Source organism: Pelophylax lessonae (assembly GCF_965119305.1).
Source record: "Pelophylax lessonae genome assembly, chromosome: 11".
In the NCBI taxonomy this organism is placed as follows: domain Eukaryota; kingdom Metazoa; phylum Chordata; class Amphibia; order Anura; family Ranidae; genus Pelophylax; species Pelophylax lessonae.
In genome coordinates this window covers 179741323-179754971 of record NC_138778.1, presented here as the reverse complement: position 1 = coordinate 179754971, position 13649 = coordinate 179741323, and the positions used below count along the sequence as shown (strand labels likewise).

At 41.8% G+C, this 13649-nt stretch overlaps 1 protein-coding gene across 1 annotated transcript in view; it reads right to left on the bottom strand.

Annotated features, from left to right (window-relative positions):
- Positions 1-13649, bottom strand: part of LOC309566192 (integrin alpha-IIb-like) — a 98354-nt gene that overhangs the window by 20896 nt on the left and 63809 nt on the right. Inside the window, exons 23-26 of the mRNA XM_082271278.1 lie at positions 10943-11023; positions 9236-9341; positions 7690-7839; positions 4344-4511 (exon numbers count right to left, since the gene is read on the bottom strand). Coding sequence (XP_082127404.1) covers positions 4344-4511; positions 7690-7839; positions 9236-9341; positions 10943-11023 — 505 coding nt within the window. The remainder of the gene's footprint in view (positions 1-4343; positions 4512-7689; positions 7840-9235; positions 9342-10942; positions 11024-13649) is intronic.

Genomic DNA, 13649 nt, shown 5'->3' with positions numbered 1-13649 from the left:
AGGCTCCCTGCAACAACAATTAGTACATAGTGAGTACAAAGAGGGATCTAGAAAAGACCCTTGTAGAACCAAGGGCACCTTCCCGTGCGGGAGCTGTGCTCAATGTCATGTCATCCGTCCAACCACAAATATTACCTTACCTAATGGAGAATTATTTCGCCCCAAACATTTTTGCAACTGCAAAACGAAAGGAATTGTTTATATGATGACTTGTGAATGCGGATCTTTCTACATCGGGAAGACCCGACAGGAGTTCGGCAAACGGGTGAACCAGCATTTACAGACTATGCACGTTGGCAACTTTTATGTCCCATTAGGGAGACATGTAAGGGATTATCATAACTATAAAATGCCTAAAATCAACTTCATGGCTCTGGACAGAATCCATGTCCCGTTACGAGGCGGTGACTGGAACAAGATTCTTTTACAACTAGAAATGCGCTGGATTGTACAACTTAAAGCCACAACTTCACCCGGATTAAATGAAGCACAAAGCTACCGCCCATTTCTTCAGGGCTTTTCATCTGGCAAAACAGACTAGTCTTGTCATCCCAAATAACCAAAACATTTGGAATTATCCCCTAACTATTCAGATTGCACCACAATGCAATCGATTGGGGCGCCACCAACCTTCAAATCAACCTACCTCTACACAATGAGTAAATAGAATTAGATTGCACCGATTTTTTTTTTTTTATTTTTTTTTTTTTTTTGTTCCTGTTCGATTTTTATCGCCACTTATTCTCCTTTCCATCCAACCAATGGTATCACATACATGCTCCAACCCTACCAGATTGATTACTTTATATTTATCAATTCCGCTTCCCCTTTCTCCTTATTTTCAATTTTTTCATTTTTTATTTTTTTATTTGTATTTTTATTTTTAATTTTTTTATTTTTTATTTTTTATTTATTTTTTCATTTTTACTCTATAGTCTGGAAGGTCCAATCAATAAAACTTCCGCACAAATATCCCCCTTTTACTTTACTTCTTGATGATCTTTGACCGCAAGTCTGGACCAATGGTATCCGACTTTATGTCTCCCACCCTGACCCACTCCATATCTCTCCACAGGAATCTTTTCTTCCTTGTATTATTTTGCTGCAACTGTACTTTTGAAATTATTATCTTATTACCTTATCTTGCTACTACACTTCATTTGATTTATTTGTTTGCCTTTATATAATGGAATAATATGTATCCACTTCCTTTTGCCTCCCCACAAGGAATTCCAGTGGCTCCCGGCACAGAAAGCCCCGTTCGGGGCTCTTGAAACTGAATGGTCGGTGTCCTCACCCTCCTATATCCCGCACAGGGATTTCAGCTTCTACAACTGTGTCGGCGGCCTCGCAGGCACGTCCGCACGGCTACAAGGGATGCGCCCTGACACTGCGCAGACGCACATCCCACCGTGCGACGGACTCTACCTGCTCGGCATCACGCAGCGCATCATTGCGCATGCGCGGCTGCCTTAAAAGGCCGGGGAACACTCCGGTTGCTTCAGTCTCTCCCACACCGAGGGAGGAGATGGACCCGGAGAACATATGCTGCCCTTAACTATACCTTCTCAAACGTAAGTCTAACAGGTGAGGGGAACTTCCTACATCCCCTCCAAAACTTTGGGAATTTTTTCTAACTTTTTTTCAACCTTGTTTATATATTGAAGATAACAATCTACAATCTACTTACCTTAATATATATTTTTTTATATCAATCAAGATAACAATCTACTTACCTTAATATATATATTTTTTACATAAATCTCCCAAACTGTTAGACGATCTCAATCAATGTGGATTCTGCCAGTCAAAGCCACATTGGATCCTGGATCGGGTCTTTCGATTCAGCAAGTAAATACCACCAGATTTGAAGCCTTTTAAATACTTTTTATACTCTTTCAATGTACTCATGCAGCATATTTGTTCCTGCAGCACCTGGACAAAACCTGGGAAGGCATGGTCTTAGGAAGTGGACAATACAATTGTATGTTAACCTACAGATGTCTAAATTATGTATGTTTTCAGTACAATATTGCCCTACCTGATACCCCCTTTTTTTGATTATCTGTAGAATCGGTGAAATATCCTTGATAAAGGCCTAAGTTGGCCGAAACATGTCGGATCACCGATCTGGCACCTTCTCTGCACTCATCCCAGTCTTTGACATGATGAACAGCAGAGCAAGACCACTTACAAACCACTTCTAAGTCACTTATTACCACATGCCAAACACACTTTATTTCTTCCTCTTCACTGCACAATGGGACTTTACCCATTAAAGTCACCATTTAATTGTTGTATATATATTGCCACAATGCAATAAATTTTGTGTATTATATTTTTTCTGCTTATTGTCTTATACTCCTGCCCATAAAATCCCATACTTGACCTGAGGCACCAATAACCACAAACAACACCGTTCCCCACAAACGCTTACTGTACAAACTAAGGAAGGTAGGTATGGACCATAGGGTGAGTACCTGGATAGAGAACTGGCTCCAGGGGAGAGTCCAGAGGGTGATGATTAATGGGGAGTACTCGGATTGGGCGGGTGTGGAAAGTGGGGTCCCCCAGGGTTCTGTCCTGGGACCAATCTTGTTTAATTTATTCATAAATGATCTAGAGGAGGGGATATCTAGCACAATATCAGTATTTGCAGATGATACTAAACTAGGCTTGCCAATATCTTCTATGCAGGATGTGGAAACCCTACAAGCGGACCTGAAAAAAATAATGGGGTGGGCAACTACATGGCAGATGAGGTTTAATGTTGAAAAATGTAAAGTAATGCACCTGGGGGCCAGAAACCAGAAAGCAAGCTACTCACTGGGGGGGAACCTCTGGGTGAGTCTAGGATGGAAAAGGACTTGGGGGTACTGATAGACAACAGGCTTGGCAGTGGCATGCAATGCCAGGCTGCTGCAAGCAAAGCCAACAGAATACTGGGATGTATAAAAAAGGGGATTCACTCCAGAAATAAAGAGATTATTCTCCCGCTCTACAAGACTCTGGTCCGGCCACATCTGGAGTATGCTGTCCAGTTCTGGGCACCGGTCCTCAGGAAGGATGTGCTGGAACTGGAGAAAGTCCAGAGAAGAGCAACAAAAATAATTAGGGGAATGGAGGACATCAGCTATGAGGAAAGGCTACAAGCACTGAACCTATTCTCTCTGGAGAAGAGACGATTGAGGGGGGATATGATATCAATGTACAAATACTGTACTGGCGACCCGAGCATAAGGAACAAACTATTCAGAGAAAGGAGATACAATAAGACAAGGGGCCACTCACTAAAACTAGAGGAAAGGCGGTTTAACCTTAAAGTGCGTAAGGGGTTCTTCACTGTAAGAGCGGTAAGGATGTGGAATTCTCTTCCACAAGCAGTCGTATCAGCAGGGAGCATTGATAGTTTCAAAAAACTATTAGATGGACACCTTAGAGATCACAACATACAGGGGTATACAATGTACGGTTAAAAGCAAACACACACACACATCATAGGTTGAACTGGATGGACTGGTGTCTTTTTTCAACCTCACTAACTATGTAACTATGTAACCAGTGACACACTTAAAAAAAAAAAAAGGCAAGTGGGTGACCCCATATAGGAACAGAAAAGAACAACGGCCTTCTTGTGCGAAGTTGGCAGGGCCACGGGATTTTGCATAAGCATGGCCTAATCTCAGCAGAGGCTAATGGAAAAGATGCTTGCAAGTAGAAGCTTCTTTAATAAGGCCTTTGGAGAAGAGCCATTAATGCATAGAACCCCATGATCCTACAAGAAGAGGATTTCTTTGGCCCAGGGTAGACCGAAGCTCCTGAACAAGGTTATCCACTGATACTAGGTTAATACAAGGAGGAATAGCCAGAATGTTGCCGATCAGAGGAGACCATTAGGATTATATTGTTTAAATTTATCCTCTATGTAGGCTTAGGTGGGCAGGCCTTGACATCCAACTGGATAAAAACAGCACTGGCAAGAAATTGTATTGTCTGAGCCTTGAGGCAGATTTCCAAAAAGAACACCCATACTGTGGTGAGACGGTGGGATTCAAGAGGACACAGTAGGGACAGAATACAGATATTGGAAAGAGGAAAGGCTCTTGATAGAAGTCTAACTTGGGGGCTTGAGCAGTAATGTAGAGAGACAAAGAGAGAGCAAGAGAGATGCCATCCTATTCTGAACCTTGATAAATATAATGCCAAACTTGTAATTACCAATATTTGTGGTAGTGCTGTCACAGTGCTAAAATATAACTTATATTGGAAGGGTAATGTATCACCTTACTGTTGAATACACCTATTTTATTTTCAAAGGTCAGATTAAAGAATCATGGTGTTACCACTGCAATGGATTGGTTGTATTGAGATCCATCTCCTGAGCTGGTACTGTTGTCATTTCCAGTGTTACCAACATCCTGGTCCTTATTTGGTTCCTCCCGTTTATTTAATCTACGACCATCTGACTTGCTGAAGCTTACAGGCGGTTTAGTTGCATCTATGATGTCCAGCTAGGGAATGCAGAACAGAAGAAGAAATGTTATTGTCAAGGCCACAGCAGATCAGGTGCCTGTTATAGGGTCTAGCAACTCAAGGGCCATATACAATCTGGCTGTATGCCGGTTTATCTAGGCAGCATTAGCATAAGGTATACAATTAAATTAATATGGATATAGCTCAGGTGCCATTACCATATTGTACGTGTTGTAAGTAAGCAACTAATAAGCTGAATTGTGCAGAAGTTAGAGACTGGTGGCCCTACAGTATCACATATAATGATGCCCCTTTATCTACAATATCTGCAAAATATTGTGTATTGTCGTGGTGTCAATAATACAAAATGAAACTAAAAATAGTCATAAAACTATACATAACATAACTAGGGATGATCGAACGGTTCGGGTCGACCATCGGTTCGACCCGAACATTGACTGTTCGAAATTCGGCCGAATTTCGAACTTTTTGCTGAAAAAGTTTCCGAATTCGGCAACCAGAACCGACCAAAATGCAATGGGACAGGAACTAGGCTTTAAAAGCCCGTGATTGGACCAGAAGCATCAGTAAAAGCAAATTGAGGGGGCAGGAGAATGCTAGGAATGTCATTGGAGTGACTAGGGGGTTCAGAGGCCAATCATTAGTGAATACGCCCCCCAGTATATAAGATAGCCCCGCCAAATCTCTACCATTTTAATACAGGGCTGTGGAAGAGAGTGGAAGCAGTTCTGTTACTTCTGCTCTCAAAGTGTCATTTAGCAATTATTAGTGTGAGGAAAGGGATATCTAGTGTGGTTAGGGTACTATTTTCCACTATAGTTAGATTTAATAATCTAGTTTCTGTAGGGAAAGTGTTAAGTGTAAGGGGACCGTAGGGTAGTGTAGGGTTAACTGACTCTGGCTGCTATGGCAGGGTGACAAAACCCTTCCATGTCAGGGTGACCGCTATAGAGAAAAGATCCTTTCTCTTAGAACATTTATAGAACCGGATAGTAGCTTCTCCCCTGTCACCCTGCTTTTTGTTGCAGGCGTTTATAGGGCTTTTTTGAGGACATGTTTGGAGTCAGGCATGACATCTGAACTTCTGTGTAGGGGTATATATACACACACACATGTATGTATATATACACATACACATATATAGGTGTGAAAGTAGCAGAAACCTATGCTTGCGCTAATGAAATAATTAACACCCATATGGCTTCTCTGCTATAACACCTATATATGTGTATAAATACATATAAGTGTGTGTGTATATATACCCCTATACAGAATTTCAGATGTTTTGCCTGCCTCCAAAGACCCCCAAAAAATGCCCAAAAAAACGCCTGCTGCAAAAACACACCTGGGCGTTTTTGTAGCTGGCGTTTTTTTGGGCATCTTTGGAGGCAGGCATAACATCTGTACTTCTGTGTAGGGGTATATATACACACACACATGTATGTATATATACACATATATAGGTGTGAAAGTAGCAGAAACCTATGCTTGTGCTAATGAAATAATTAACACCCATATGGCTTCTCTGCTATAACACCTATATATATACGTGTATGTGTATAAATATATAAGTGTGTGTGTATATATACCCCTATACAGAATTTCAGATGTTTTGCCTGCCTCCAAAGACCCCCAAAAAATGCCCAAAAAAACGCCTGCTGCAAAAACACACCTGGGCGTTTTTGTAGCTGGCGTTTCTTTGGGCATTTTTTGGGCGTCTTTGGAGGCAGGCATAACATCTGTACTTCTGTGTAGGGGTATATATACACACACACACATGTATGTATATATACACATACACATATATAGGTGTGAAAGTAGCAGAAACCTATGCTTGCGCTAATGAAATAATTAACACCCATATGGCTTCTCTGCTATAACACCTATATATGTGTATGTGTATAAATACATATAAGTGTGCGTGTATATATACCCCTATACAGAAGTTCAGATGTTATGCCTGCCTCCAAAGACCCCCAAAAAATGCCCAAAAAAAAACGCCTGCAACAACACACCTGGACGTTTTTTTTGGGGCAGGCGTTTTTTTGGGCATTTTTTGGGGGTCTTTGGAGGCAGGCAAAACATCTGAACTTCTGTATAGGGGTATATATACACACACACTTATATGTATTTATACACACACACACACACACACACACACACACACACACACACATATAGGTGTTATAGGAGCGGAGACATATGCCTGTTAATTATTTCATTAGCGCAAGCATAGGTTTCTGCTACTTTCACACCTATATATGTGTATGTGTATATATACATACATGTGTGTGTGTATATATACCCCTACACAGAAGTTCTGATGTTATGCCTGCCTCCAAAGACCCCCAAAAAATGCCCAAAAAAACGCCTGCTACTAAACCGGCAAGGTGTGAAAATAGCGGAGCCACTATCCTGTTCTATTGCAAATCTTAATACAAACAAACTTTTTTTTTCTGGTTTTGGACATGCTACAGAGCTGAAACTTCACAGGTACACTTTTTAAACCCCCAGACACTAAATCCAAAGAAATCTCATTTTTTTTTCAATAATTTTTTTAATAATTGGCTCTCTATCAAAAATGACAATTTTTAAGAACTTTTTTTGTGTGATTAATAGTCCCTGGGGCATGACCCAGAACCCTAGGCACTTTTTAGGGGCATTTATTGCGTTTTAGGGCTTCAAAATTGTGTTTTTTGATTCCCGAAGTTCGGGTCCCATTGATTTTTAATGGGGTTCTGAAATCCGGGCCGAACTTTCGGGAAGTTCGGGTGTTCTGGTCGAACCGAACTTTTGAAAAGTTCGATCATCCCTAAACATAACATAACATAACATTAAAATGGACCAACACCTATAGCAGGGGTCTCCAAACTAAGGCCCAAGAGCCAGATGCGGCCCTTTGCCAGCCTTTATCCGGCCCTTGGGGTACTATTTTACCAAATGATACGAGTCCCACTGACAACAACAATTAGGCACTACTACTCCTCCTACTGATCATCAATCAATGGCCACAATCCGCCCCCCCCCCCCCCTCCCAAGGACATAAAACTGGCCCTTTGTTTGAAATGTTTGGAGACCCCTGACATATAGTAACCAAGGCAATGTTTGCTGCCAATCACCTTTTCTCCATTTCACAAATTTGTAGAAGTAAGTCAAGACATATTAAACAAGAAAAAGACTGGGCATCCTTCTGACCTGTAAATAATTGAGGTCGGAGAAAATAACACATTGCACAATGTTATCAGTCTTCAAACGTAATGGGTACAGAAAGATATCTCCCTCATAATTTTCTGGGCTTTGAACAACTAAATTGCCATTGAGCGTGCCTGGTCCAATATTGTATAGCTAAAAAAATAAACATAAAGGGATTTAACACAAACAGGAAACATTAGATACATGTACTAAACATAACTGGAGGGCTTGATACCAAATTAAATGACAAACTTACAACATTATTTTGTATTTTAGCCCACCTTAGTGTAACACGATCGGATGGATACTGACTTAGGTGAGCACTATTTACATCTCATTTGGAACAATAAACAGACCCAAAGCCATTTTAAAAAATCAACAACCCTGTCAGTGAATATAACATTTTTATTTTTTATGCAGTACTCAATGTAGAACACTTGTTTTTTTTTTTTTTTTTTAGAGATCTGCAAATAGTGGTTTTAGAAATGCTAAAAAAAATGAAATTAGTGTTCTGCTTTATAGTTTGTTCTATTAGTTTTATACCATTAAAGCAGTTTTGCTTTGCCCACATCTGCCAAGGCTCCCCATCAGTATATACGAACCTTTCCTTTGCTCCTCTTTGATCCATTCTGTGGTAGGAGCCAAAGTAAATACTTTTTAAAAGTGTCACCCCTGGCAGGTGATGGGGCATCTCATAGTTGCCAACATTTAAAAAAAATTTCCAGGGACACTTTGCAGCCCAGCTATCAATTACCACACCCACTTCCCTGAAGCCTCGCCCACTCTGCATAATTAATCTCGCCTACTTCTCATATTATAGAGTCTACTCAATAAAGAGAGATTTACAGGAAATTAAAAAGGGAATTTCAAACTTAAGGCCGCAGCCTGATTAACAGGCGCTTCCAGGGACAATATAAATTACCTGGGACAGGCTCCTATTTGCAGGGACTGTCTCGGGAAAAAAGGGACAGTTGGCAAGTATGGCATCTAAGTGGCACCTTGGTCTTCACCAGATCCAAAGTCCAGGCAGTGTTAGAGGCAGGTGAGAGGCAATTGTAAAAAGGACAAACAGGGTTGGCAAAAAGGACCAGAGAAACCGGCAGAGTCAGGCAACCCTAGTCACAAACGAGCAAGGAAGAATAATGGAAGATAGCTGGGAAGACGTCAAAGCATAGGCCACCATAAGGAAAGGAGTTTAAGTATCCTACTTGACTTGTCAGCATGGACACACACCAATGCACGCTAATGCACACACTCTTTTAATTTAAGGTTGAAATATACTCCTTATAAAATGAAGTACAGTACATGTAAAAGTGACGTGACCATCCTACTATAAATAATATTGGAAGCATTTGTTAATGGTTTACAACCTTGTTTCTATTTTAGATAAAATGTTACAATTGTCCTGGATGATATAGATTCATTTGACAGGGAATGGACATTATTTCATCATCTTTAAAACTATTTTATCATATTTTATTGTGTCTGTATAACATATAATAAAATGATATTCTGGAAAGTGTGATATAAGGCAGATTACCAGGGTTACCTCAAAGATATGAGTCACTATCTTCCCCTTGTCCTCCGGTTTACTGGACCCTTCTCGTGGTTTCCAATTAGGTAACGGAAGAAAGACCTCAGCTGGTTGAGCACTCCTAGAGAATGGCAAGAAGAGCATCTTAAAGAAACCTGCTATGAGAGAAATTTGCGGCCTCCATTTCTTATTGGTGATCTACTGATTTCAATACTTTCTGAATCACACTGACACGAAAAAAAACATGCAGCTGGAGAAAGCCAAAGGCAAGTCAGAAGTCCTTATCTAAGGGTCAATAACCTCAAACTATTTGCAGCCCCCTCCTAGATAGGTGCCAGGTTAAAAGCATTGTGATGCTCCATCTGCTTATCTGCCCGATCTGTTAGTTATGCCTGTTACATGTGTCCAGGTGTGAGTCACTCGGTCTGAGGGAGTGTCCCCACTGTATCCAATAGGGGAGCCTGTTGGACAGTGGAGGAAACCTGGCCAGTGGCAAACAGCTTTTGTGGCAGTCCCAGTGGGAGGGCACCACTGCAGTGCATCCTGGGATTGACCATAAAAGCCAAGGGCACATGTGACAGGGCGTCTTTGGCAGGATGCAGAGTCCCAACAGGAGGGTGACGGCTGTCTCTCCTCCGGCTGTCTGAGGAAGGTGGTCACAGGAAGTCGGCCTGGTGAGCCAGGTGTGGAGCTGAGCCTGAAGGATCCTGGAAAGCTGTTAGTGGAGCTGCTGGCAGAGTCATCTGGGAAAAACAGTGCCCGTGAGTACCAGGGGGCTTGCCAAGGGGTCCGCCCAGGAAGGGGGACCACTCCAGGGAAGTCAGAGGATAGAAGGTCAGCTCACATAGTTAGCATGAGTAAAGGGGGTGCCAAGTATAACCCTGAAGAGTAAGGGTAAAGGGGGTACCAAGCGAGGCCCTGAAGAGTAATTCACTATACAGTTCCCTTTTCAAGTACTTCACTACAGTGGCAAGGTAAAGCAGCAGCCTTGCCGCACTCAACATAGCTAGAAGTCCTCAAGTTGTGCATAGTTCATCCAGTTGGAGTATCCCACTCATCCAGTTGGAGTATCCCAAGTTATAAAATAAAAACAACAAAAAACAAATCTCCTGGACTGTTTCCTGACTGAGCCAAACACTTAAAGCACTAAGAATCGATAAGTTGATGCTATGGGTAACCCAGGGGAATCTGTTTTAAGCAGCTCCCAAGGGAGTAGTGCTACAAATTGAAGCTAGGGGAATAGAATGACAGCCACGAAATTCGGATTTTCACAAGAAGTCAGCAATGTCCACTTCCATGTTTCCTACAACATCAGACTCATGTAAGGCCATACGGCAAAGTAGTAGTGTAAAAAAAATAAACAATGGCAGCCAATAAAAAGCCTGTCTATTTATTCCTCTGACATATGAGAACTGAGTAGCTGACAAGAATTAATGTCCACCATTGCTGTTTGCCTTGGTTTATTAATTAGGCCTGTACATCTGGAAAAACCTTCATTTTTCCTTTTTTCCCCATAACCATGCCCCATTGTGTTTCATGCCCATGTTTATGCTATTGACCCATCCCTATGGCAATCATGACTTAAAAAAGGGAGTGAACCTCTAACTGCATGTCGACAAATGAAAATCTGCATGGGCCTGGGTTAAGGATAGACAGATCCTTCTCTGATGAATTTGTTAAGTGGGGCAGAATATATAACAAGACAAAGATCCATAAACTCACCCATGGAGCTCTGCTGACACCTGTACGGACACATTCAAATGTACCCAGACCATTGGACTGCTGGAATTATGACTGCTATGGCTTAAACGAAAAAGAAAAATAACATGTGATTCTGCCGTGATCGGTTTACCAAAAAATAACATTATTAGGAGGGGGAATATGCCTGGTGCTGGGAAGAGGTGAGGAAGATCCTGCCCACTTGTCTGCAGTTTGGGACAGAATGCATGCAAGCAGTGCGCACGTCATCTGCAGCAGGGAAATGCAGGGCTGGAAGAGTGATTATTCACTTTAAACCCAACAGAGGCAACCTGTAAATGGAATATCATTTTGGGGTAGACTGACACTTAGCTTTTTTCCTTTTTCTATGTTTTACTAAATTGCACAAACTCAACAAAAAACACAAACCAAAAAAATGCATATTAACCACTTGCCTACCAGAAGGTTTTACCCCTTCATTATGACCAGGGCATTTTTTTGCTATTCAGGACTGTGCTACTTTAACTGGCAATTGCTCGGTCATGCAACATTGTATGCAAGTGACAATTATTTCATTTTTTTCACATGAATAGAGCTTTATTTTGGTGGTATTTGATCACCACTAGGTTTATTTTTTATTAGATAAATAAATAATTACTGAAAACTTTGAAAAAAAAGATATTTTCTACCTTCTGTTATAAAACATATCCAATAAAATCAAATTTCTTCAAAAATGTAGGTCAAAATCTATTCTGCTACATGTCTTTGGTAAAAAAGAAACTGCATTTTTGGGGACACTAGTATAGTCCATGATCCTGATCATGATTCTGATCTGTACAGACACTATACTAGTAATGGCAGTGATCAGCGACTTATAGTATTACTTTGATAGTGTGGTGGACAATCTGGGGCTAACTGATATTGACTGCGAGGGACACTAAATGACACTGATGTGGCTAGTGACACTGATGCAGTGATCAGTGAGAAGACTGTACACTGACACTGCACTAATGGCATTAATGGGTGACAAGAGTGATCACAAGGGCAATTAAGGGATTAAAGTAATACTAAAGCCTCGTTTGTTTGTTTTTTGCTTAGAAATGTAGCACCCTACAGGTAGGTGCTAGGTAAATGCATAGTAGGCCTTGTCTGCCTAACAGCAGGGCCATGATTGCTTTTTGGTTAGAGTGTCATGGCTTCCAGGTGTGTCTGCTGAAAGGGGAGTCTCCCCACTGGCTCAGTGAGAGGCTTCTTATAGGGCAGTGGAGGAAACCCAGTCAGGGACACATTCAGGCTTGTAACTACCCCAGAAGGCAGATTTTGCTGCAAAGGATTCTGGGAGTGGGTATAAGTCTTAGGGGTGTGCGTGACTCGTGGTCTTTGGCGGGCAGCATAGTCCCAGGAGGGAGAGAACGGCTGTCTCCCCTCCTGTCAGAGGAAGCGGATGTCTCGGGTGCTGCCTGAGAATCCAGAGAGTGCTGAGTTTTGCTGAGGGGATCCGGTGTGCCGAGAACCAGCGGAGAGAGAGAGGGGTCCAGTCCCAGGAAAGCCTACACAGGTCGTGAGTACTGAGGATTGCCCCTGGGGGTCTGCCTAGTGTCAGAAGGGACCACTCCAGAGAAGGTTCTAGGATCCAAGTGTCAGCAAGCTGTAAAAGGGGGTGCCTGGTCAGAGGACCCTGAAGTGATAAAGGGGGTACCTGTAGTGTTGGGCCCTGAAGAGTTAGTGCACAGCGTGTAGTGCATCAGTTAGGAGTTGCAGCCATACAGGAATCCACAGCAAGCTACCTCAAGCCAGTGCAAGGCTGGAGGGAGTAGTCAGTGACTTTGCAGTGCAAGCAGTGTAAGAAGTTCAATGTTCTACAGTCCTGGATCTTTTGGACTTAAGTCGGAGTTCCAGCACAGCTTTTAGAGATACAGTAAGTTCAAAGCGCCAGCTAGCGTTGGCTAGCGTCGGCTGGCGTCAAGACAGCGATAACGGGCATTTTTTGCTATAAAGTCCCGGAATTGTATATAGTCGAGCCAAAGGAGTATCCCACTCATTCCCTTCTCCCATCCCCTAAAACTACAATTAAACAACCATATACAATCTGTATGGCTGAATTTGCATCGCACAGACATCACATGGGATTTTCAGAGCAGTGCGCGTCGAATCACATGTCTGTCATCACACATATGTGAACCAGGACTAAGAGAGGATTTTTCCTCCCATTGGAGAGATGTTCTTGTTGTACTTCCTGTTGCATCTCCAGGACAGGAAGTGAAAGGAAATCTCCCTAATGGGACACAGACAGGAACAATTGAACTGACAGGTTCAAACCCTTCCCTACTCTAAAATTTAAAAAATTGCTTAAATAGTTTTTGAAGTATGTGAATGGAAAAATTTGTTGTGTGAATGTGTTGCAATTAATCACCAAAATGTGTCTAATATGTGTATTACCTATGATCATCAGCTTCACCTAGTGGCCATTATGCGGTATTTTCCTGATTGCGGTAATTCAGGAAGTTATCGTAGTATGACCATTAGATGGAGCTGACAATCAGAGGAAATTCACATAATGAGCACTTTACAGGGAATATTTGTTAAGCTATTTTTTTTATAAGTAGACCCATTAGGCAAAATATATTTTTAGTTTTAGACAGAATGAAAAGGGATTACTGTCTGTGTCCCTGTTACGGAGATTCACCTTATTTGTCCTGGTGGCTGTTATTAGCAAGAGTGAAATGAAAAT